The sequence below is a fragment of the Gopherus flavomarginatus genome, chromosome 24 (genome assembly GCF_025201925.1).
Source record: "Gopherus flavomarginatus isolate rGopFla2 chromosome 24, rGopFla2.mat.asm, whole genome shotgun sequence".
Classification (NCBI taxonomy): Eukaryota; Metazoa; Chordata; order Testudines; family Testudinidae; genus Gopherus; species Gopherus flavomarginatus.
Window position 1 is genome coordinate 1,134,992 of NC_066640.1, and position 26,264 is coordinate 1,161,255.

General features: G+C 42.3%; 1 protein-coding gene across 8 annotated transcripts in view; it reads right to left on the reverse strand.

Annotated features, from left to right (window-relative positions):
* SPPL2B (signal peptide peptidase like 2B) overlaps positions 1-26,264 on the reverse strand; it is a 175,053-nt gene that overhangs the window by 63,006 nt on the left and 85,783 nt on the right. For 6 of the 8 annotated variants that reach the window (XR_007771331.1, XR_007771330.1, XM_050933739.1 and 3 more), the window contains 10 exons: positions 23,666-23,805; positions 22,725-22,867; positions 21,383-21,479; positions 20,988-21,104; positions 18,092-18,173; positions 17,136-17,192; positions 16,627-16,701; positions 16,442-16,504; positions 14,802-14,901; positions 13,266-13,343 (listed from right to left, as the gene is read on the reverse strand). Coding sequence is in view for 6 of the 8 variants with exons in the window: in XM_050933739.1 (XP_050789696.1) it covers positions 13,266-13,343; positions 14,802-14,901; positions 16,442-16,504; positions 16,627-16,701; positions 17,136-17,192; positions 18,092-18,173; positions 20,988-21,104; positions 21,383-21,479; positions 22,725-22,867; positions 23,666-23,805 (952 nt within the window). In the remaining 2 variants the exon portion in view is untranslated. The remainder of the gene's footprint in view (positions 1-13,265; positions 13,344-14,801; positions 14,902-16,441; positions 16,505-16,626; positions 16,702-17,135; positions 17,193-18,091; positions 18,174-20,987; positions 21,105-21,382; positions 21,480-22,724; positions 22,868-23,665; positions 23,806-26,264) is intronic. The other 2 variants (XM_050933741.1, XM_050933744.1) reach the window with 1 other exon arrangement.

Genomic DNA, 26,264 nt, shown 5'->3' on the forward strand with positions numbered 1-26,264 from the left:
ATATCTAGGCTAGTACATTTCATATCTATTTTGCAAGGCTGATTTAAGAGAACATCACAGCAGAATAATGTAGTTTTAGTCAAGAAATTCAAATTTAAAGATTAAATTTAAACACCCCAAACCTGTGAATGGAAATGCAGCAGCAAAGTAGCTCAAATCATCTTAGGAGTCCCTTTGGAGCTAGCAACTCTTGTAGGAATTCCTACAGTAGTTTTTCCTAAAGCGTTTTGGAGCCTTCAACTGGAAATAGCTTAAGCAGTCGCTGGCTTAAGAATTTCCTTTAGGGAGTCTGCAGAGTTGGAAGTTTGACCATAGGCTGCAGTCATCCTTAACTCCATCTAATATGATTTGTAGATTTTACAGACTCCATATACTTCATATAGAATCATACAAATGTAGGGCTGGAAGGGACCTTGGGAAGTCATCAACTCCAACCCCCTGCTTTGTGGCAGAATCAAGCAGACCTAGACTATCCCTGACAAGTTTTTGTCCAACTTGTTTTTAAAAGCTTCCGGTGATGTGGCCTCTACAATCACCCTTGGAAACCCCTTCCAGAACTTAACTATCCTTATAGTTAAAAAGTTGTCACTAATATCTAACCTAAATTTCCTTTGCAGAAAATTAAGCCAATTACTTCGTGTCCTACCTTCAGTGGAAATGGAGAACAATTGATCGCCATGCTCTTTATAATAGCCCGTAACATATTGGAAGACTTATCAGGTCCCCCCTCACTCTTCTTTTCTCAAGACTAAACATGCCCAGTTTTTTAACATTTCTTCACTGGTCAAGTTTTCTAAACCATTTATAATTTTTGTTGCTTTCCTCTGGACTCTTTCCAATTTGTTCACAAGAGGAGGTTACTCACTCTGTGCAGTAACTAACGTACTTCGAGATGAGTGTCCCTGTGGGTGCTCCACTCCAGGTGTTGGTGCGTCCCTGCGCCTTCACTCAGATATTTTTACAGCAGTACTTTTACCAGTCAAGCATGCACAGAGCCTGCCCCCTGGCTCTGAGTGTACCTTAATAGCATGCGTGCATGTCCGGTCTCCTCAGTTCCTTCTCTACAATGGAGGCTACCCCAACTCCAAAGTTGAGGGGAGGAGGTTGGCTAGTGGAGCACCCACAGGGACACTCATCTCGAATAACCTCACTTACTGCACAGGGTGAGTAACCACCTTTTCTTCTTCTTCGAGAGATATCCCTGTGGGTGCTCCACTCCAAGTGACTTAAAAGCAGTGTGTCTCAAGGAGGTAGGGACTTCGGATTTGGTAGGAATGCAGTAGATAATACAGCTCTGCCTAATTGTGTATCAGAGTGAGGGCCTTGAGAAAGAGGGCCTGGAGACACAAATGAGCAACCGTTTTCATGTTCTTTCCACAGGTACTAATGCGGAGAGAGGACTAGATGGTACATCTGAGAGAAGGGAGCAGAAGGAAACTCCACCAGTTGGAAGGTATGAGATGTACTGTCCTAGGGAATGGGGGTTCTATAACTACCGCTCCCAAGAGAAGGATGAGGGTAGTGGTGGTCGGGGACTCCCTCCTCAGGGGGACTGAGTCATCTATCTGTCGCTCCGACCAAGAAAACCGAGAGGTCTGCTGCTTGCCAGGAGCTAGGATTCACGATGTGACCGAGAGACTGCCAAGACTCATCAAGCCCTCGGATTGCTACCCCTTCCTGCTTCTCTACGTGGGCACCAATGATACTGCCAAGAATGGCCTTGAGCAGATCACTGCAGATTACGTGGCACTGGGAAGAAGGATAAAGGAGTTTGAGGCGCAAGTGGTGTTCTCATCCATCCTCCCTCTGCAGGGAAAAGGCCTGGGTAGGGATCATTGAATTGTGGAAGTCAACGAATGGCTACGTAGGTGGTGTCAGAGAGAAGGTTTTGGATTCTTCGACTATGGGATGGTGTTCCAAGAAGGAGGAGTGCTAGGCAGAGACGGGCTCCACCTAACGAAGAGAAGGAAGAGCATCTTGCAAGCAGGCTGGCTAACCTAGTGAGGACGGCTTTAAACTAGGTTCACTTGGGGAAGGAGACCAAAGCCCTGAGGTAAGTGGGGAAATGGGATACCGGGAGGAAGCACAAGCAGAAGAGTGCAAGAGGGGAGGACTCCTGTCTTAGACTGAGAAAGCGGGACAATCAGCGAGTTATCTTAAGTGCCTATACACAAATGCAAGCAGCATGGGAAACAAGCAGGGAGAACTGGAAGTCCTGGCACAGTCAAGGAACTATGATGTGACTGAAATAACAGAGATACCTCACATGACTGGAGTACTGTCATGGATGGATATAAACTGTTCAGGAAGGACAGGCAGGGCAGAAAAGATGGGGGAGTTGCATTGTATATAAGAGAGCTCTGATATGAAACTGCAGAAAAACCTGAGTGTCTCTGGATTAAGTTTAGAAGTGTGAGCAACAAGGGTGATGTCGTGGTGGGAGTCTGCTATAGACCACCAGACCAGGGGGATGAGGTGGACAAGGCTTTCTTCCGGCAACTAGCAGAAATTACTAGATCGCAGGCCCTGGTTCTCATGTGAGACTTTAATCACCCTGATATCTGCTGAGAGAGCAATACAGCGGTGCACAGACAATCCAGGAAGTTTTTGGAAAGTGTAGGGGACAATTTCCTGGTCCAAGTGCTGGAGAAACCAACTAGGGGCAGAGCTCTTCTTGATCTGCTGCTCACAAACAGAGAAGAGTTAGTAGGGGAAGCAAAAGTGGATGGGAACCTGGGAGGCAGTGACCATGAGATGGTCGAGTTCAGGATCCTGACAGAAGAAAGAAAGGAGAGCAGCAGAATATGGATCCTGGACTTCAGAAAAGCAGACTCTGACTCCCTCAGGGAAATGATGGGCAGGATACCCTGGGAAAATAACACAAGGAGGAAAGGAGTTCAGGAGAGCTGGCTGTATTTTAGAGAATCCTTATTGAGGTTGCAGGAAAAAAAACATCCTGATGTGCAGAAAGAATAGTAAATATGGCAGGCGACCAGCTTGGCTTAACAGTGAAATCCTTGCTGATCTTAAACGGAAAAAAGAAGCTTACAAGAAATGGAAGATTGGACAAATGACCGGGGAGTATAAAAATATTGCTGAGACATGCAGGCGTGAAATCAGGAAGGCCAAATCACACTTGGAATTGCAGCTAGCAAGAGATGTTAAAAGTAACAGGAAGGATTTTTTCAGGTATGTTAGCAACAAGAAGAAAGTCAAGGGAAGTGTGGGCCCCTTACTGAATGAGGGAGGCAACTAAGTGACAAAGGATGTGGAAAAAGCTAATGTACTCAATGATTTTTTGCCTCTGTCTTCACAAGCAAGGTCAGCTCCAAGACTGCTGCACTGGGCAGCACAGTATGGGGAGGAGTTGACCAGCCCTCTGTGGAGAAAGAAGTGGTTCAGGACTATTTAGAAAAACTAGACGAGCACAAGTCCATGGGGCTGGATTCGCTGCATCCGAGGGTGCTAAAGGAGTTGGCGGATGTGATTGCAGAGCCATTGGCCATTATCTTTGAAAACTCATGGCAAACGGGGGAGGTCCCAGATGACTGGAAAAAGGCTAATGTAGTGCCCATCTTTAAAAAAGGGAAGGAGGAGGATCCGGGGAACTACAGGCCAGTCAGTCTCATCTCAGTCCCTGGAAAAATCATGGAGCAAGTCCTCAAGGAATCAATTCTGAAGCACTTAGAGGAGAGGAAAGTGATCAGGAATAGTCAGCATGGATTCAGTAAGGGCAAGTCATGCCTGACTAACCTAATTGTCTTCTATGAGGAGATAACTGTGTCTGTGGATGAGGGGAAAGCAGTGAATGTGTTATTCCTTGACTTTAGCAAAGCTTTTGATACGGTCTCCCACAGTATTCTTACCAGCAAGTTAAAGAAGTATGGGGCTGGATGAATGGACTATAAGGTGGATAGAAAACTGGATAGATCATTGAGTTCAATGGGTAGTGATCAACGGCTCCATGTCTAGTTGGCAGCCAGTTTCAAGCAGAGTGCCCCAAGGGTCCGTCCTGGGGCTGGTTTTGTTCAATATCTTCATCAATGATTTGGAGGATGGCGTGGACTGCACTCTCAGCAAGTTTGCAGATGACACTAAACTGGGAGGAGTGGTAGATACGCTGGAGGGTAGGGATAGGATACAGAGGGACCTAGACAAATTAGAGGACTGAGCCAAAAGAAACCTGATGAGGTTCAACAAGGACAAGTGCAGAGTCCTGCACTTAGGACGGAAGAATCCCATGCACTGTTACAGACTAGGGACCAAATTGCTAGGAAGCAGTTCTGCAGAAAAGGACCTATGGGTTACAGTGGACGAGAAGCTGGATATGAGTCAACAGTGTGCCCTTGCTGCCAAGAAGGCTAATGGCATTTTGGGCTGTATAAGTAGAGGCACTGCCAGCAGATCAAGGGACGTGATCATTCTCCTCTATTCAACATTAGTGAAGCCTCATCTGGAGTACTGTGTCCAGTTTTGGGCCCCACATTACAAGGATGTGGAAAAACTTGAAAGAGTCCAGCAGAGGGCAACAAAAATGATTAGGAGGTTGGAGCACATGACTTCTGAGGAGAGGCTGAGGGAACTGGGATTGTTTAGTTCGCAGAAGAGAAGAATGAGGGGGGATTTAATAGCTGCATTCAACTACCTGAAAGGGGGTTCCAAAGAGGATGGATCTAGACTGTTCTCAGTGGTACCTGATGACAGAACAAGGAGTAATGGTCTCAAGTTGCAGTGGGGGAAGTTTAGGTTGGATATTATGAAAAACTTTTTCACTCAGAGAGTGGTGAAGCACTGGAATGGGTTATCTAGGGAGGTGGTGAAATCTCCTTCCTTAGAGGTTTTTAAGGTCAGGCTTGACATAGCTCTGGCTGGGATGATTTAGTTGGGAACTGGTACTGTTTTAAGCAGGGGGTTGCACTAGATGACCTCCTGAGGTCCCTTCCAACCCTGATATTTTATGATTCTAAGGGCATAATGCTTAACAAACATGTGTTCAGAAGTCCAAGTGGCTGCTTTACAGATGTCAGCCAGAAGAACTTTGTGTAGAAAAGCCCTAGAGGTAGTCACAGATCTAGTGGAGTGAGTTCTGATGCCGGCTGGAGGTGTAACTTTTTTTAATTGATAGCAGTCAGATACAGTCAGAAATCCAGTTTGAAAGTCTCTGGGTAGAAATAGGTGTCCCTTTGGAGCGCTCCGCAATGGAGACAAAGAGTCTAGAAGAGTTTCTAAAGGGCTTGGTTCTATCCAAATAGAAGGACAAAGCCCTGCGTACATCTAATATATGCATTGTGGATTCAAAAGAGTTTGCATGTGATTTAGAAAAGAAGGTTGGCAGGTGTATTGGCTCATTGATGTGGAATGACGAATACACCTTTGGAAGAAATTTGGGGTGTAGTCGGAGGGTAACCTTGTCCTTAAAAAATAATGTGAACAGTGTGTCCGCCATGAGAGCTGCTATTTCTCCTGCAGGTCTTGTGGAAGTGATTGCCACTAAGAATGCTGTTTTCATAGAGAGGTGTAAGAGGTAGCAAGTGCCCACAGGCTTGAATGGTTGTTGAGTTAAGCAGGATAATACTAAGTGAAGGTCCACGGAGGGGTAGGAGGTTTAATATCCGGGTATAGGGATTGGAGCCCTTTGAGAAAACGTTTGGTGATTGGATGAGCAAAAACAGAGGTATCGTCGATCCTGTCATGAAAAGTTGTAATAGCAGCTAAGTGTACCTTGATGGAGCTGAAAGAAGGCCAGATTGTTTAAGGTCTAATACATAGTCAAGTATGGGCGGAAGAGGGATAGAAGTAGGAGGCAGTTGTTTAGTTGAGCACCACTGTGTGAATCATTTCCACTTAAGGAGATAGGTGATGCGAGTAGATTGTGTTCTGCTATGTAGGAGCACTCTTTGAACCTGCTCAGAGCATGCTAGTTCATTTTTGAAGAACCATATAAGAACCAAGCTTTGAGATGAAGCATGGACAGGTTGGGGTGAAGACATTGGTCGTGTTGCTGTGATAGGAGGTTAGGAGTGAGGGGCAATGAAATCGGTGGGCAAATTGACATTCTGATGAGTAACGGAAACCCCAGTTGTCTGGGCCATGATGGGGCAATCAGAATTACTCTGGCATGATCTGTTCATATTTTTTTCAGAACTCTGTGAAGAACTGGTATTGGGGGAATGAGATCAGGAATGCACCTCCTAGGGAATGTTAGCCCAATCCCACTCTGGAGCAAAATTCGGGACATTTCTTGTTCTTTGCAGTCACAAAGTGGTCCAGAGTTGGATAGCCCCAAACGCTGAATATATTGCGTATGATCATGTTGTTTATCTCCCATTCATGATCCCAGGGAAAATGTCTGCTTTGTTTGTCTGCGGTGGTATTCAGGGCCCCGGGAAGATAGGCGGCTGATATCTGGATGTTGTTTGTGAGGCACCAATTCCAGAGCTTAATGACTTCCATACAAAGCGAATGAGAATGAGCCCCTCCCTGCCTGTTGACATAGAACATGCATGCGATGTTGTCTGTCATTATCCAAACATGTTGGTTTTGAGTAAACGGGAGGAAGTGATGGCAGGCATTGCATATGGCTCGCAGTTCTAGGATGTTTATATGTAGGGAGGCTTTGGTGGGACATGTGTGCTCCCCATCTCGTGAGGGATGCGTCGGTAGTCATTATGAGTGATGGAGAGTCCTGGAGAAAGGGGACTCCTGAGCAGAGGCTGGAGGGAACTGTCCATCATCGGAGGGAGTCTTTGCCTCTGAAGGGTATGGATAGAGGCTTGTTTAGAGTGTGTACGTTTGGTCTGTAAACTGTGGCCAACCAAGCTTGGAAGCACCTCGTGTATAGGCGTGTATTTTTTATCATGAAAGTACATGAGGCAATGTGGTCTAATATTGCAGGCAGTCTCATGCAGTAACCTGGGGATTGTTTTGAAGTTTTGTAAGCAGGAGTTTTATGGTGTTGAAATGATAGAGTGGGTGCAACGCTATTCCCATTCGGGAATCAAGGTGCGCTCCTATGAACTCCAGTTGTTGGGCAGGAAATAAGGTGGATTTGTTTTTGTTTATTTGCAGGCCAAAGGAAAGGAAGCAAGTGACGGTAAGCTGCGTGGATTGAAGCGCTTTGTCAACTGTTGAGGGTTTGAGGAGACAATCATCGAGGTAAGGAAATATTACAACCCCGTTTCCTGAGGTGGGCAGTAACCTCAGCTAGAAGTTTGGAGAAAACTCGGGGGGGGGGGGAATAGATAGACGGAAGTGCAACACTCCATATTGAAAATGTGTCGAACCAAGGGTAAAACAAAGAAAACGTCTGTGGGCTGGGTGAATAGTCACATGAAAATAAGCGTCCTGTAGGTTGAGGGCTGAAAATCAATCGCCCTGCTCCACCACTGAGATTACAGTGGTGAGGGTAATCCCATTTTGAAGTTTTGCTTTTTGATAAATTTGTTTAGCTGCCTGAGGTCGAGGACTGGTCGGCATCCCCTGGTTTTCTTTTCTGTTAAGAAGTAACGGGAGTAGAAACTTTTCCCTCTGTGCTGTTTGGGAACGATTTCCACTGCTCCAAATTGAAGGAGATGTTGTACTTCTTGGAGGAACAGTTGCTTGTGAGAGGGGTCCCTGAAGAGGGATGGGGAGGGTGGGTGGGAGGGAGGCGGGGAGAGGAAAGGGATAGAATAACCAACTGTGAGGACCTCTAAAGCCCACTTGATGGTGGTAATATTGCACCATTGATGGGAGAATGGGTGTAGGCAGTGACCAAAAATAGGGGCAGGCAGTGTAAGCTCTGAAGTGGGAATATTGTTTTCTATACCCTCAACCAAGTCTTCAAATTTGCTTATTGGTCAGAGGAGGTTGAGATGCTGCCGAGGAGTTGGGACGGCGGCGTTGGTATCTGGATCTCTGGCATTGCTGTTGCTCATGAGATCTATGGAATTGCTGGGTGTATGTGGGGTAGCATTGTTGCTGGTAAGGCTGGTATCTATATTGTCATCTTCTGGTCACAGAGGTTTGAATTCCTAAAGACCAGAGTTGCCCTGGAGTCCTTCATGGAGTGGAGTACGTCATTTGTGGTGGAGGCGAATAGTTTGTCACCGTCGAAGGGGAGATCCTCAGTGGTACTCTGGACCTCCCGGAGAAAAGACGACGATGAGAGCCATGACCCTCGGCGCATCACAACTGCTGTGGCAGTGGACCATGCTGCTGTATTGGCCACATCAAGGGCAGCTTGAAGAGCAATGTGGGAGATGATTTGTCCCTCGGAAACTATGACTGTAAACTGTTTCTTTTCGTCTGGAATATGATCAATTAAGTCCATGAATTTATTGTAATTTTTGTGGTTGTACTTTGCTAGAACAGCTATATAATTAGCAATGCGAAACTACAACATGGAAGAAGCATATACTTTACACCCGAGCAAATCTACTCGCTTACTGTCCTTATCGAAGGGAGTGGAATGGGGAAATTGGTGTTTGTTCTTTTGGTTAACTGCATCTACCACCAGCGAGTTTGGTGCTGGGTGAGTGAAAAGGAATTCTGAGCCTTTGGAAGGAATAAAGTACTTTCAGTCTTCTCTCTTATAGGTAGGCAGGCTTGCAGCTGAGGTTTGCCAAATGGCCTTGGCAGGTTCTAAAAGGGCTGCATTGATAGGTAATGCAATTCTAGAAGAAGAGGGCTGCAGGATGTCAGTTAGCTCATGCTGCTGCTCAGGAACTTCCTCTGGGTTAATTCATAGCTCACTGGCAGCTCTTTTAAACAGGTCTTGAAATTTTGAGAAGTCGCCCAAAGATATCGGAGGAGGAGAAGGAGGAGGAAGCAATGCTTCATCAGGTGGAACACCTGGGTCTACCGGGTTAGAGGCAGGCCATGCTTGCTCTTGTGACAGGGTTGCCTGGTGTCTGGAGTCAGTGGCAGGATTGTCAGCTGATGGTATCGAGCAGGCCTCATGCCTGGCTGCATTGCTATAACGAGTGTGGTCCCGAGTATAAGGAGCCCATGGAGTCCAATATTGCCACTGTGGTGGGAAGGGCATAGGTGGCGTCATCCAGGGTTAACGCACCATGGGGCAGGACCCTCGGAGTAAGACGAGGCAGCTTTTCTATGACCTCTCTTGACTGGGGTCTATGGACAGGGGCTCTGATAAGGTGAAAATTCTCCCTGCAGCCAATTCCTCATCACTGGAGGAAAACTGTGCGGACCATGCCTGACGGTCCAGAGAGAAGTAGGTGTAGGGATTCCTCTGCACCAGAGTCCCCAGCGCTCTGTCATTGCTGGATAGTTCAAAGGCTGATAGTGCCGGGAGAGTGAGAGGAGCCTGCAGGGGGTCAAGCAGGCTAGTATGAGTCAGCACCGCTTCCACTGTGGTGCTGAACAATGCCATGTGAGAGGCAGGCAACTGAAAGCCTGAAGCCTTCGCACTGGAGGTTTGTGTGACTGCCAAAGCCACAGGCGGGTTTCACATGATGCCAGAGGAGCCTGGCACATCAAAGATACTAAGCCGGGGGAGTGGGGGAGGGAAGCAGTCCCTGGAGAAGTCTTGTCCCTGTGAATACCCTTTGTGGATGAGAGAGACTGATGATGTTGTTTCGAAATTTTCTTTTGTCTCTAAAGCAGAGAGGCTGCGGTGTACAGCAGAGTCAGGGCCTGGGTCTGAGGCTGGTCCGAGAGATTTTTGCAGCAGGAGCAGTTTAGCCACAGCTCCCTGTCTTTGCGTGCCCTGGATTTCAACTTGCTGCAGTGGGCACACTTTTGGGGGATGTGGGACTCCCCCAAACATTTAATACATTTAGAATGGCCATCTGCAAGAGAGATGGCATCATTACAGTTAGAGCAGTGCTTAAACCTTGGAGAGCCAGCATCTTGGAAGCGGCTGTGCTGACAGGAACAAAAATGTTTGTTTTTTTTAAAGAGAAGAGAGAGAAGGGAAAAAGGTACCTAACTATTACAGGTAAGCTAAACTAAGAGGGAAAACAAGTTGAACAAGGGAGAGAAGAAATTCTCTAAGAAGTCTGCTGAGCTCTGTCTCAGGCCGGGGACAGTAGAGAAGGAACTGACCAGTCGCGAACACGTACTATTACACTCTGTGCATGTGTGACAAGTGTGAGTACTGCTGTAAAAATCTCCAAGCAAAGGCGCCCACAGGGACATCTCTCAAAGAAGAACTTTCCTAAATTGTGGTGCCCAGAACTACACACAGCATTCCAGCTGGGATCTTACCAGTGTTGAGTACAGTGGGACAATTGCCTCCAGTGTCTTACATACGACACTCCTGTTAATGCACTCCAGAATCATATTAGCCTTTTTTATAGCTGGATCACATTGATGACTGAAATTCAGTTTGTGATCCACTATAACCTCCTGATCCTTTTCAGCAGTACTACCACCTAGACAGTTATTCCCATTTTATAGTTGTGCATTTGATTTTTCCTTCCTAAGTGATGTACTTTGCACTTGTTTTTACTGAATTTCATCGTGTTGAATTTAGACCAATTCTCCAATTTGTCAAGATCATTTTGAATTTTGAACCTGTCCTCCAAAGTGCTTGCAACCCCTCCCAGCTCAGTGTAATCTGCAGATTTTATAAGCATACTCTTTACACCATTATCCAAGCATTAATGAAACTACTGAACAGCACTGCACCCAGGACCAATCCCTGCAGGACCCTACCAGATGTACCCTCCCAATTTGCCAGAAAACTATCGATAACTTATAGTAATTTCATGTAAAGACTATGCTTATGAGAATGTCATGCGGAACAATGTCAAACTTATAAAATCAAGGTACATCACTACTACTTCCTCCATATCCACTAGGTCAGTAATCCTATCAAAGAAGGAAATTAAGTTGGTTTGGCATTATTTGTTCTTGACAAATCTGTGCTGACTATTCCTTATAACCCTATTACCCTTACAAACGGATTGTTTAATAATTTGCTCCAGTATCTTTCCAAGTGTTGAAGTCAGGCTGCCTGGTCTATAATTCCACGGTTCGTCCTTGTTCCCCCTTTTAAAGACAGATACTATGTTTGCCCATCTCCAATCTTTCGGAACTTTTCCCATCCTCCAGGAGTACTCAAGATAATTGCTAACAGCTCCAAGACTGCTTCAACTAGTTCCTTAAGTACCAGAGGATGAATTTCATCAGAATCTGCTGACATAAAATCAGAGAACTGGAAGGGACCTTGAGATGTCATCTAGTCCAGTTCCCTGCACTCAAGGCAGGACTGAGTATTATCTAGACCATCCTTGACAGGTGTCTGTATAATCTGCTCTTAAAAATCTCCAGTGATGGAGATTCCACAACCTTCCTTGGCAATTTATTCCAGTGCTTAACCACCCTGACAGTTTCGAAGTTTTTCCTAATGTCCAACCTAAATCTCTCTTGTTGCAATTTAAGCCCATTGCTTCTTGTCTTATCCTCAGAAGTTAAGAACAATAATTTTTCTCCCTCCTCCTTGTAACAACCTTTCAGGTACTTGAAAACTTATCATGTCCCCTCTCAGTCTTTTCTTTTCTAGACCAAACAAGCTCAATTTTTTCAATCTTCCCTCACAGGTCATGTTTTCTAGACTTTAATCATTTTTGTTGCTCTTCTCTGGACTTTCTCCAATTTGTCCACATCTTTCCTGAAATGTGGCACCCAGAACTGGACACAATACTCCAGTTGAGGCCTAATCGGCACATAGTAGAGTGGAAGAATTACTTCTCATGTCTTGCTTACAACATTTCTGCTAATACATCCCAGGATGATGTTTGCTTTTTTTGCAACAGTGTTACACTGTTGAATCATATTTAGCTTGTGGTCCACTATTGCCCCCAGATCCCTTTTCACAGTACTCCTTCCTAGGCAGTCATTTCCCATTTTGTATGTGTGCAACTGATTGTTCCTTCCTAAGTGGAGTACTTTGCATTTGTCCTTTTTGAATTTCATCCTATTGACTTCAGACCATTTATCCAGTTTGTCCAGATCATTTTGAATAATAATCTATCCTCCAAAGACATGAATATATCTAACTTATCTAAATATTGTTTAACTTGTTCTTTCCCAGTTTTGGCTTGCATTCCTTCCGCTGATTGTTAATTTTGTTGAGTATCTAGTCATCATGAACCTTTTTAGTCAAAACTGAAGCAAAATAAGCATTAAGCACCTCAGCTTTCTCGATGTCATCAGTTATTAGTTATTAAGGTTAGATTAAATATACTGAATAAAGCCAAAAGTCAACCAACCCAACAGCCTCCCAAAAGTGTCAGACATCACTCCCCATGCAGGGCAAAATAAAAAATTGAGCTTTGAGGCAAAGTTTTATCAAATTAGGAGGTGGAAAATTCATTCACAACCTTTCCTGAAATTGAACCTCCTAATTTTTCAGATCATCTTTTTAAAATGCCTTATCTCTATCTCAAATTTGAAGAAACTTTCTTCCCCCTCCATTAGCACAGAACCACAAAGGATAAGTTGCAGCTCACTGGGTTAGTCAATCAACTGAGGGCAGGTCTAGACTACCGACTGACGATCCAACTTACATCGCTTGGAGTGTGAAAAAGACACCCCCCTGAGCAATGCAAGTTACAGCGACTTAAGCGCTGTCCACACCAACATAGCTTCTGTCTCTCGTGGAGGTGGTGTAATTATGCTGATGGGAAAGTGCTTTCCCATCAGCATAGAGCATCTTTACAAGATGCAGTACAGCGCTGATGTAGCACTTCTAGTGTAGACCGGCTCTCAGTGTTGTCAAAAAAAAAAATCAAAAAAAATCAGACCTTTAAAAAAAAGCTAGTATTATCTATGAAGACACTACCATCTCTACAATTTAATTTAATCTAATTTAACAGAGGTCAATTACAGATTTTTTGCAGGCACACAGTTTAAGATTGAAGTCAAGAAGACAAGCACTAAACTTGAATTCTCTCATGTAATAAATGCAATTTGAAAGGTTCACTAACAAGAAAATTACAATGATAAGAAAGAATAAGTGTATCCCAAGCACACATAAAACCACTGTAATTCAACCAAAGGGTTCTGGTGAGGGTGTAAATCATAACAAAGGGCTTACTCTCTAGTTTGGACAGACATGTGTTAAGCTAGACGAGCTAGGGTTCAAAGGTCCAACCTCAAAAGTAGTACAGTTTTTATTTATTTTAAACTGCTTCACTGCTTGATTGTTGAAAGCAAGATAAAGAGTTGAAAAGCAAGCTACATAATATGAGAGCTCTGGCTTTGCTTTTCCAGGGACTGCACTACCTGCTGTGTAGAAATACCAGGGTCATACATACCTATAGTGCAGGCTACAAAATAGACTCTGGAGGACTGCACCTGAATATCAAACCTATGGCAGTAGGCTACCAGTAAGCCTAGGGAAGTAAAGAAAAGTTGAACAGTTTTTAAAACACATACACACTAATTGTAAGATGCATGGAACGTAGTGCCCTATCAAGGTGTTTATAAGATGGCCCACCACTGTGTTAAATTTCCTGCCTAATAAGCTGTGCTCTACCATTCTGATATGACTCATGAGAATGCACAACTCATGGAACAGAAGATATGCACTTCTACATAAACTATTGAATAAGAAACTTGACATCTGTCAGTAAACAACAGACAGTCCATATGCAACATAAAGAACTGCATACAAGCAGCATTAACAGTGACAGCAAACATAACTTGTGCCCTTTGCACTGTAGATTTCTATACTAGTGCATATAGTGGTAATTTATGGCTTATATCTGTGTCCTTAAGGCTCAGTTCAAGATCTGGGCCATATTACCGTACAGGGCAGCCCAAATTATTAACAACTCAAATTTTCTTCAGTCCAAAGTAAGCGGACTTGACAACATCTCCAATTAATAATCAAAATATGAATAGCAGAGTTCAGAATGTGCATATGAAATTTTCCTCATTAATGCTCATCTCCATTGTAGGTCCCGGATATTAGCGAGAGAAGGTGGGTGTGGTAATATCTTGTACTGGACCAGCTTCTATTGGTGAGAGAGACAAGCTCAAAACTTGATTCCCTCAACCAACAGAAGTTGGTCCAAAAAAAGATATTACCTCACCCACATACCTGTTGTACTAATTTTCTTGAAACTCAGCTTACTACTTAGATCCCAGCAAGATCAATTAGACAAGCCAGTTGTGATATTACTATCTTCTCTCACTGTTATGTATGTGCAAAATTTCTTATAGGATAATAATAATGTATACTTTTTTTTTTAAGTTTATTAAAAAATGAGTGTATCAATTTTGGTGAAATGGAAAAAAAACCCTAACAATTTTGAATTAAGAACAGCAGAAATTTCAGATCAATGAAACTGAAAGGCCACAAATTTAAAACTGTAAGAGGATTAAAACAAAACAAAACAAAAAACACACAACACATTTATCCTGTGTACCCAATGAAACAAGAGATCATTAAGGCTAAAAGTTAGCACAATTAAAATATCAGCTATTTATATGGTTAATAAAAACATCCAGTTACATTAGCTAGGATGCAAAATTTAAGAGTATAAATGCTCATGTTTCAGGACGTAAGCCAACCACCGCCTGCACCCCTTTAAATTTCTCGACTTCCCTGCATGCACAAGTCTCATCATAACACCAAATTCATATAGATTCTTCTCATTTAACTTGTCTGTTAAGAGAAGCAAACAGAGCAGAGCCAAAGGAAAAAGGGGTATGTTTATGAATACACCAGCTTGGGAGAGGTCAGGTCAAATTTACCACTTGGGAATGGGAATTGAGGGAGAAGGGAGACGTGTCAATAAGAACTTTTCCCTTTGCATCACATTACTTAGGCAAACAATCAGAAATACCTGGAACTAAGATGTCTCCAAATCCTAGGAGGGAAAAAGGCCTGTCACAAAGAGCCAACGGTGAAAAGTTCAGCCTTGGAACCTTCAGGACCATGGGGAGCTTGGAAATGAGAGAAGACATGTTTTATAAAGTAGAAAGGTTTCACCCATGTACTGACAGTATCAAATACGTCTGTCTTGTCATACTGGGTATGCAGACTTTAAACATATGAAACCTACATATATGAGTGAGTATTATCTGAGCATTATTCTTTATTTTACTGAGCTCCCTTGAACAGGGCGGATTGATTAAAATCACCAAGCAGAAAATCTCGCTTTAAAATCATTGATTTTAATCCTGCTGAACATTTGTATTTTGTAATTATTTTCCTAAAGAAAAGCTGGTTCTCGGTGGTTTGTATAATTTGGTATTTTTTGCTAACCAGGAGGATACATTGTAGCTATATACATTTATTTAAGAATTATATTGCTTCCCATTCATCTATTCAGATTCTTAAGTTTTACATTTATTATTATACGAGAAAATGGTGAATAATACACTTATTTGCTAGATGATTTTTTTTTAAACTTGGAATTTGTGTCAAGCTGCATGTGTGTGGAAACTGAAAATCAATTAAAAATCCAAAACCCAAGCATTTTAAATATATTTTACCTAGTTAAATAAAACTACCTCCAATGAGCTGGATATATAAACTTACCTTTTTTTTTTTCCTTAACATGTTTTGCATTTAAAACTAACTCTTATTAAACAAAGGAAATATTATCTGTAGTTAGTGAAGTGAACTGATTGTTTCTGGTCACCATGTCTCTTCAAGATTTTAGAATTAGTAGATCTCATTGTCTTACATCTTATTTTGATTCATAGATGGGAAAAAGAAAACAAGCTTTCCTACTTTTTCAACTCTCATTCGGTTTCTCAGCTTTGAATTAACTAGTTATCAAATTGAACTAGTCGAATAAACCAAAATGAGGAAACACTCTTCTGCCCCCTCAGAGAAGACTATTCCTCCCAAAAGTTAACTGAGCACTTCAACAAACTTTGATTCTAGCTGGTTAGACAATGACTTCCACCAGTTCAGTGACTTTCTTAAAATCTTGGAAAAAAACATGTACTGTTTGAAGATTTTTTTTTTAAACTTAAATGATTTTTATTTAAATGGACTACGTAAGTGATGAATAGCTTGTGCCACTCATTGCTCTGCACACCAAAAGCCATATCTCCCTTACTACACTGTGCTTTTTCATGTCATGGTAGCGTGCATATTGTTCTGACCATGGAAATGGAAGAAATACACCTACCTCGGTAGATATTAACAATATTAAATATTATTATGGTTACACAGTTCTTTGCAAATACAGTAGCATATAAATTTCCCTGCATTAAAAACTTACAATTCAAGATGTGACGACATTGGACCTACTGAAGAAAGTTACTTAAAATTTTACTTCTGAGAATGCTGTGGATTCCCATGAAGCTCTGCAGTGCTTTATATTTCCACGCCAAATATTTTTGAAACTAGCAGCACTAGAAGTGCCAGGCCATTTCAGCAGCTCTTTGTGGTCTGAACCTTTCAGAAGTTGAAAGCCTCATAGGTTAATAGCTGGTAGATAGTCTCATATTTTCAAAATGCATACAGTACCTTTTCATGAGTGGCAGAGTCAGTCGGGCCTGCAGCCACCTCCACCATTATACTCTGCCCTGTCTAAAGAAAAGAGAGGAAACTGTAAACTTGCATGTCTGGATAATTTAAGAACACACATAGAAATATGCTGTTGGGTTACAGTCTATTCTGAACAGCAAGTACTGGAGACACATTGTACATACCTTTGTTAGAAAAGGTGTGATGAATACAAAGAACACATCATACACAAAAAGAACCATCAGGAGCAAGGTGCAACCCTGGGGGAAAAATGAGAGCTACAGTGAATATTTTATGTATTCTGTGCTAGCTAATGGAAATAAATTTACAGTTAGCAGTTCAAGAGTATTCAGTTTACAAGATGTATTCAATATACTCATGTATTTCCCTGAATTCAACTCTGCACAAATATATCATATGTCCCTGCATACAATGTATAACTGTGTTATCCTTCAGACATGACACTATACACTTCCTCCCAATAGAATTCCTGCCATGAAATATGCTTGCTCTATGAAGTCTAAATATGCTGCAATTTTGATTTGTTAGGAATTATGGGACAGATTCTGCTAGACAGCAGTAGCTATAACACTATTCTGGCCAATCTGTGCTGGGACTCTGACAGTAGTTTGCACCCAGTCAAGTTGCCCATCTTCCTAGCCCAGTGAGAAAATCTGCTATGGCAGCCACTTACAGTAAGAGATGGAGGGGTCAGACCTAGAATGATCAGCTGGAGGACACAAACATTCCACTGAAAAGAAGAGGAAAGTCAAGATCTGGGATAGTACCCAATTCAGAGACGTGGGACCCATAAAAACCAAAGCACATTCCACACCCTTACTGTATGTTTTTTACGTAGTCCAAACAATGAGAATGTTGCCAGGATACAAAAAGGAGTAATACAACAGGGATATATCATCGAGGGAATCTGCATCATGGAAACAAACTCTTCATAGACAAATGAAAGCTCTAATGATGAATTTTACAAAAATTAAAAGAACATTCATGTGGGACTGCACCGTGAAATGATGGGTTTGTTTTTCTTTTCTCCTTCAGAAGCTCTTCTAAGTGTAACAGTCCGAGGCCTAAAGAACTATGCTGGGGGCTCTGGAAAGGGTCATCCTGATCAGACATCAAGATTCAAGACATTTGTAGATGTCTGTCTAGAAATATAATCTAGCAATTGCAACAGGTACAAATCTTACTCCACTTATGCACTTGGACAGTCCAAGATCCAATATGAATACTCTGGCCCTTCAAGTGTCTTTTTCTCTGCATGAATCTGAAAGCTATGGAAGAATCTAAAGCGGAGTACTGCATCAATGGTAGAGCGGGCACAAGCACATTTCGTTCTTATCCGTTTGTCCTGGTCCTGCATGGACACCCCTCTCCCAAAGTCTTACCTCACACTTATATGATAGTAGTTGGTACTTTCAGATAGAGGCTATTTTCTGTTAGCGGCCAGCTCTCTACTGAATGTCAAGCCATTTGATTTCTCAAATTTCTTTGTCCACGTTTGCCCCAATCCACACACAGCACAAGTTAAAACCAGAAATGTGTTTCCAAATCAATGTGTGTAATCAAAAACTGCCCTTTTATACACCATGTCTGAGCAGGTTCTTTATTTTGGCACTTGCACGGTTTCCGTACCTTGAATGTAGGTAGGCGGATTGTTTTCAGCATGTAAAGGCAGAAGGCGATTCCTAGAGCATCTTGCAAAACCCATGCCCACCTAGAGAGACAAGAACGTTACCTTCCTGCAGGAGGCACAAAAAGAGCCAATCCAAATCAGGCTCTCTCAACCACATTCGGAATAGTTGCTTACCACCAGTTTGGGCAAAGAACGCATGTTACATAGACACATTATTAGTGTTGTCTTTTTCTCTCTTTTGAATTAACCTTTATAATAGGCTAAAAAACTGTAAAATTTAGTACCTAGTGCCTTATCTGTTCTGACAATAAGGAAAACTGTAGTAGACACTGTGCATTTTGTGCATGCCAATTAAATCTATGAAAACTAATTAACTTCTGTAGTTGTCCTCAGGGCTGCCTCCAGGTTTTTTGCCGCCCCAAGCAAAAAAGAAAAAAAGGGTGGGGCTGGACTGCTGCCCCTTGAAAAGTGCCACCTCGAAAGAGCCGGAATGCTGCCCCTTGAAAAGGGCCGCCCCAAACACATACTTGGAATGCTGGTGCCTAGAGCGGCCCTAGTTGTCTTCTACCCACATACCCCTACTCCACTTTCTGTCAACAGCCTAGAACCTGGATATCAAAACAGACTGAGAAAGACTATTAAACATTCATTGCCAGTACACAGTTTTTAATCACTGTGATCTTTTCAATAAATTAGTGTGTTTGTGAAAGTTATTACTGTTTGCAGTGCTACTGAAGAGAAATTATAATTTATAAAGTGAGCTATTACATCATACTATGTATTTAAAATGCATTTCTAATGTCAAGTTGGGGTATTTCATGTATTTATATTGATACAATCTAGGAAAATCTTTCATATTTCTGCGTGTATTTAATCCAAATTCAATTTTGCAACTTTACCTGCAGACCTATTGTGGATTAGCACGGAAGTAACAAACATGAGAATAAAAAGGACATTGTATTATAAAACGTACTTTGTTCATTTATTTTGGCAGATACAATTTAGCTTTATTTATTTGCAGTAATACCAATAAATGTGCTTCAGTACTGAATTCTTAGTAACATGAGACCTCATCACAACAATCTGCTATTTGCTGAGAAGTAGGGAGAGACTATGGGGTGTTTGGTTCAGCTGTATGTACTAACTGGGATAATTTAAAATGAACTGCTCAAAAGTTTGCCACTATTAAAAGAACAGGAACTGTTATCTACAGCAATCTGTATTTAGGTAAGTTACACTGGGTCTTATCTTGGCTCCTCTGCATGCTGTAAAAGCTTATATTCTTACAGAGAGTCAAATATTTTCATTTTATCTGATCATATCAGTTCAGTTACTGTTCCAAATTTCTAGGTAGCCAAGAATAATTTTACTTTGGGGAAAAAAACCAACCATGTGTCCCTAGCCCAGAAATCTACATAGCAATGAAACAGATCTGCAGCCCGAGCCTGGGGAACCCGAGTTGGCTGGCACAGGCCTTCTGCAAGTGTCTAGTTGCTGTGTAGAGATACCCATAAAGGTCTGCAGTGCTTTAACTAAGTGGCTCTCAATCTTTCTATACTACTGAACCCCTTTCAGGAGTATGATTTGTCTTATGTACTCCAAGTTTAACCTCACTTAAAAACTACTTACAAAATCAGACATAAAAATACAAAAATGTTACAGCACGCTATTAGAACATAACATAAGAACGGCCATACTTGGTCAGACCAAAGGTCCATCTAGCCCAGTATCCTGTCTTCTGACAGTGGTCAATGCCAGGTGCTTCAGAGGGAATGAACAGAACAGGTAATCATCAAGTGATCCGTCCCGTGGCGCCCATTCCCAGCTTCTGGCAGACAGAGGCTAGAGACACCATCCCTGTCCATCTTGGCTAGTACAAGCCCCTAATCTCATTCCCATCCCACCCTGCAATACCCACTCCCAGCCATTCCTGCATTGTTCTTGCATTTTTATGCTGTTCCCACCTGCAAAGACCTTAGATCCTGCAAATCCAGCAAGAGAGAGAGATATTCCCCCACGTTACTTCAAAAAAACCCCAAATATAACCCCCCAACAGTTGGTTAATATATATATATATATATGTAAATGGAATTCAGACACAATTTTTACAGTAAACTGACGAGAGATTTGGCGTTTTCCCACAAATTACAGCAGTTTGGTTTTTTTGCCCACCCAAACCCGCCCACAAAAAAATACATTTTACTCGCTCCCACTATTATGGCAGTGGGTCCTGTGGGACCCGTGGGATCCCAGTCCCACTGCAGAGTTCTAACATACAGATACTGCTGGCCAAAAGACTCTGAACTTGAGTGCATGAGGCACATGTGCACAGTTAGTGGAACATGCATACGGACAAGAACTCGAAGGAGAATTAGTAATTAAGTGATCTAGACCAAATGAGTAATGGTTTTAACAATAGCCCAGATGAACCATTCTGAACAAACACCTGGAGCCACATATCCAAATCATGGGCCAGTCCTATATCCCTGTGCAGCACTGAGACTGGAGGAGGAGGATCCACCCAGCAGTGGAACTCATGGCCTAATTTCCATTCCCATTCTGGAAGGCTGAAGCCCTGCAAAGTGTAAGACCACCCAGGACCCCAGTGGCAGCACAATGTGCTGTGCCTATGAAAATCTAGCTTTGATAGCAGGTACAGCTTTATGAACCATGGGTCTGTGGGCTCAGAATACAGTGCAGAGATGAAGTACTCAGTTCCTGGAGATGTGGTTGACAATTTCTACCTGCCTAAATTCTGCAGCCTCTCCTCCCTTCCTGAATTCTGGAGCAGTATCAACACAGGCTTTTGAGGGGGTCTGTTAACTTGTTCTCTTGGACAACACAAAGTATTCAGTATTACAGTGACTCAGTGTGGAAAGTAAAGCCTGGACTTACTGATCTTCATTTCTGAAGACTCCCCAAACCACACTAATAGAGATACAAAACACAGCCAGAAGCAACATCCGGACCTGCGGACGCTTGTGAAAATATGGCAAGTTGTTGTCAGGGATTCTGAAAGTGGAAAAGATACCATGTAAACATTAACAGACAAAGGGAATATCAAAGGTACTTTAGGTAAAGTTTTGAACAACATATAGACATACTGGAAAACAACCACTCATACCGGCTCCTGACTTTTGGCACAATTACCCCTTTTCAGTTTAACATTTTTAATTTTGCAGCAACAATCCAAGTCTAACTCTGACCTAACACCCAAGGGAAGCATCACATACTCTAAGACTTCATGAAACACATTTTTTACTTTAAAAAGTATGCAAATGGTCAAATACCTGCACTTCCCCAATGGGAATCTTCTTACAAAGGGAGACAGACAACTGTAGAGACCAATGGAGGCAGCCAGGCAGAAAATCCCTATAATAACGTAGACTGAAAGAGTAAAATAAATAAGTGATGGTAGGATACCAGATACTGTCCCTCACATCTCAACCATGTGGCTCTCCATATCTCCAGAAAAGAAAACCATATTAAAAAGTGTATTAAAAGCCATCATTGCTATCTAGTGAGATTACTCAGGTAAATGAAAAGTTACTTGTTCATGCAACACAACAGCCAGTGGTGAGGCAGGGAAGAGGTTGTTTACAGTTCTATAGATAAAAGGTTAAACTTCCAAGGGGATTCTGAAGTATTACTGTTTGCATCCAAGGTCTCTTACTACTCAAATATTGTTGAAGTCTATCTAGCTCATCTTCTGTTAGTTGCCCATTGCTCTTATGCAATAGACTTTGTTGCATGCAGTTATTAATAGATAAGCTGTATCTTGCAAATACTCAGCTGTCTGTCATTAAATTATACCAAAAAATGGACAGCTATTTACCACTTTACTGGTCACATATTCACTTGGTCACTGTGTGGGTTTTGTTAATCAGTTTTATTAATATGTTGATATAACAGGATTTTCTTATTCCATTCCTTACATAAAGATGGGGCATAAAAACATATTGCTCTATAAAGCCTTTAATGGTTATTAGCTGGAACTCATTTCAGTGCATTAAACCTTCAAGCTACATTTCCAGGTCCCTTTCTGAACTGATCATATAATTTAAAAGTAACTTTCTGAATTACATGATAAGTGTATTATGTATAAAATCTGATGCTACTTTCCATGTTTTAATAACATTAAAATAACTAACAGAAATCAGATTATACAATTCTATTACACAGACTTCTCCAGACAAGACCAAGAGCATAGGGCATTGAATTCCACATCTAAGTGGGGATTCATAGATTTTAAGGCCAAAAAGGACCATTATGATCCTCTAGTCTGAATGCTTCCATAACACCAGCAATACATGCATCAAGCCTAGAACTCATGGTTAAGCTAAAGCAGATATTTTGGAACCTTGAATAAAAACTTCAAGCAATGGGGAATCCACCACGTCCAGTTCACCGCTAAAGAAATGTGGAAGTCCTTCAGAGATACCAGAAGTAGTAAAAAGCATGTCTGTCACTGGAATAAATAGATGAGACTCTAAACAAACAAATGAATCTAACCTGTTTATGAATTGGTAGCCATTTTTACAATCACTTTTCAAACTAGGCATGCACTTTAAAGGATAATAGTCTGACAGTGTAAAATAAGACAATTTTATAGAAATATAATTAAAAAAGCACCTAAGTGGTCATAGAAGAAATAAAGAAGGACCAGCATAGAGCAGCACATCACCACAAATACACAGATCATGATGGGAGTGACATCAACTGTTTCATCATCATGTTTTTCTGCCCCATCATCTCGTTTGTGCTTCATGTATCGCCTGAAAGAGAGCAGCATGTCTATAATCAGATCCTGCAGTGAACAGACAAAGGCTCTAATTCTTCATGGTGCACGGCACAGGAAGATGAGGCAAGGGAGGAAGATGATGAGAATGGGACGACACCTGGGCCTGCATGAAGCCCCACTGAAGTCAATGGAGAACAACTTTTTCTTCTTAGGAAAGGGAATATGTAAAATTTCAGGAAAGGGTCTCAATGAACATAGTGTTTAAAAAATTAAATATTTAATATTTAAAAATATGAAGAGATGCTCAACACGCTGCAAAACATTCACATTTTAGTCAACATTTGATTAAAAATATTTTTTGTATTTCTTGCACTAAAATTATTATTAGGTCGATAAATAAATCTCTCTCTAAATGAAATTATACTAGTAAGAAAAAAAAGTCATCTAAAATATCTTCTATGAACTGAAAAACACCAAGAAAAGCCTAAAGGAGCCCTCACAGAGGCCTAGATAGGAAGACTAACATTTCAGCTGGATTCTTCTTTTTAATATTTTTAAAACATGCTCCAAATTTTTTCCTTGTAAACTGAGACACCAAAATACCGTAAATTCAAATTATACTGAAGTAACTCCAAAGGTCATTGTTAGGCTTGCTCATACATATATTTATCACTTTAGTGTTTTCCCATTTCAGACACACAAGCACAGCCACCCCAACAGCTGGAGGAGTGCTGCTTTGGGCTTCTCTGAATCATGTTTGCTAAGCATTCTTTGAACCATAACTGAACTCAAGAATATCTGCACAGCATGGCAGTCAATTTGCTCTACTTACTTTTTCACATCCCTGCTTCCTGCCCAATAGCCTCCAATTGCAACAGTGCCCACAGCCATTACAAAGATAATCACCATGTTATAGTCAAGGACAGGCTCATTTGGCGCATACATTGCCACCTTCACTGATCTGCCAAAACTCTGTAATGGAAACGTGAAAATTACAAACTGTTTATAGTGTTTCAACCTCATCAGAATCAACCATTTCTTTAAATCCAGTAAGATAACGTGAAAGTGCTTTGTCAATTCTGCACTCAGTCTTCAAACTGATGTTGACAGCTCCAGGGTTAGTAGCTGACTGTAGCAACATGACCCATGTCCTCCAAAAGAACCGTGATGGGATTTTCAAAACTGCTCTGCATTGACTCAGTTGCCTCGAAGTTAGAGGAACACTGAGAGCTTTTGAAAATCCCCACCCTTCATGTCTTCTTACTTAGCCTCCTCCTCCCTAAAAGTAAGATTCTCCAGAGAGAAGTGGAGTAACTAAGGATGGCTACATTTCTGAAAGAAGTTAACCTGCGGACCTTAAGGAGAACAAACTATTGGCAGAATCTCCTTAGATGCCATGAATGATGACAATCTTGTACCCAGATAAAAGCTTCTATGCACATTCCCAAGGAAGAGAGGATCAAAAGCCCCTTTGATAAGAACTAAAAGAGGACTTTTCGTTTTTTGATGCAGTCAATAAGACACAAGGCCCAAAGCTATGCTGAGAGAGGTTATGTTATTTGTTTTTTTTACAAAAGCACTCTGAGGCCTTCTCTGCATAGGGGGTTTATTTCATACAAAGTTGACATGCACTATGTAAGCCATACCAATAGTGTGCATATGGGATGGCTATGCCCTCTTTCAATTCACATCATTGCATACATGTGGTAGGGTCTTGTTGTATACCAGGGGCAGGCAACCTATAGCACATGTGCCAAAGGCAGCACACAAGCTGATTTTCAGTGGCACTCACACTGCCTGGATTCTGGCCACTAGTCTGGGGGGCTCTGCAGTTTAATTTTAAATGAAGCTTCTTAAATGTTTTAAAAATCTTATTTACTTTACATATGAACAATACTTTAATTATATATTATAGACTTATAGAAAGAGACCTTCTAAAAACGTTTAAAAGTATTACTGGCACGCAAAACCTTAAATTAGAACGAATAAATGAAGACTTGGCACACCACTGCTGAAAGGCTGCTGATCCCTGTTGTATACTAACCTCAGCTTCACTACTAAGCAGTGTGTAATTGCTCTCATTGTGCATTGCAAATGCATAGTGGAAGCCAGGCAGAAGCCAGTGGAATTCTGGGACTTGGCATCAAATTTAAAAAATCCTATAATTCTGCTCTCTCCATCCCTTCCTTCTTCTCTTTCTGGGCAGACTAGTGCCAGTTTCAAATTGCTGTAAGCCAGCATGGACCCGACAATGCACCATGGTGCTATGTTGGCAACTGTGAATACACAGAGACTGTTTGACTTTATTTGTGGTCTCAGAGCTGAGTGGACTTGGCTCGGGACTTAACCTGCCACACTACCAAACAGATGATGTGGCTGCAGCAGCAGCAGCAGCAGCAGTGGAAAAAGGAGGATGAAGGAGATACTGAGGAACTGCTACTACAGGAGCTGTTCCTGGAGTAGTTTCACACAGAGCAGCACCATTTCTGGGTTCAGGAAACCAGAGTCGATTGGTGGAAAAGGATCATTCTCCAGATCTGGGATGACCAGCAGTGGTGGGAGAATTTCAGGATGGTGAAGGCAACCTTTTTTGAGATAGGTGCTGAACTGCTCTGGAGCTGCAGCAGCAGCATACCAACTTTCAGCTCTCCATAGCTGTTGAGAAGTGGGTCACCGTTTCTGTCTGGAGGTTGGCCACCCCTGAACGTTACCAGTCCATAGTCAACCAATTTGGCATAGGGAGACCAACTGTTGAGGCCATTGTTATGCAGGCGTGTGATGCCATGCCTAAGGTACTGTTGCACTGGTTATAAAGTTCGGTAATGCTTAGGAGATTACTGATGGCTTTGCATTCATGTGGTTCACAAAACTGTACTGAGGCAACAGATAGGACTCATGTGCCTATCGCAGAGGTGGGCAAACCACGGGACCGTCTTGCCTGACCCTTGAGCTCCCAGCTGGGGAGGCTAGTCCCCATCCCCTCCCCCGCTGTCTCCCATCCCCTGCAGCCTCAGCTCACTGTACCACCAGTGCTCTGGGAGGTGGGGCTGCGAGCTCCTGCTGGGCAGTGTGATTGCGAGAACCATCAGCCTGCCCCAGTGCTCCAGACTGTGCGGCAGCATGGCTGGCTCCGGCGAGGAGGCATGGATGCCAGTCCTGGTGCTCTGAGCGGCATGGTAAGGGGGTGGGGCGTGGGGGGGTTGGCTGGCTCCCCCATCAGCCCACACTGCTTATAAACAGAAAGGAGTATTTCTCCATGGTTCTCCAAGGCCTGCGTGACCACCATGGCAGGTTCACAAATATAAATGCAGAGGCCTCTGGAAAAGTCCATGAATACAATTTCTTTTGAAACTCTCCCTATTTACCTTAATGAATAAAGGAGACTATTGCCCCAGGATCACTATGGACTTTAATGGTATGGACATTGCTCT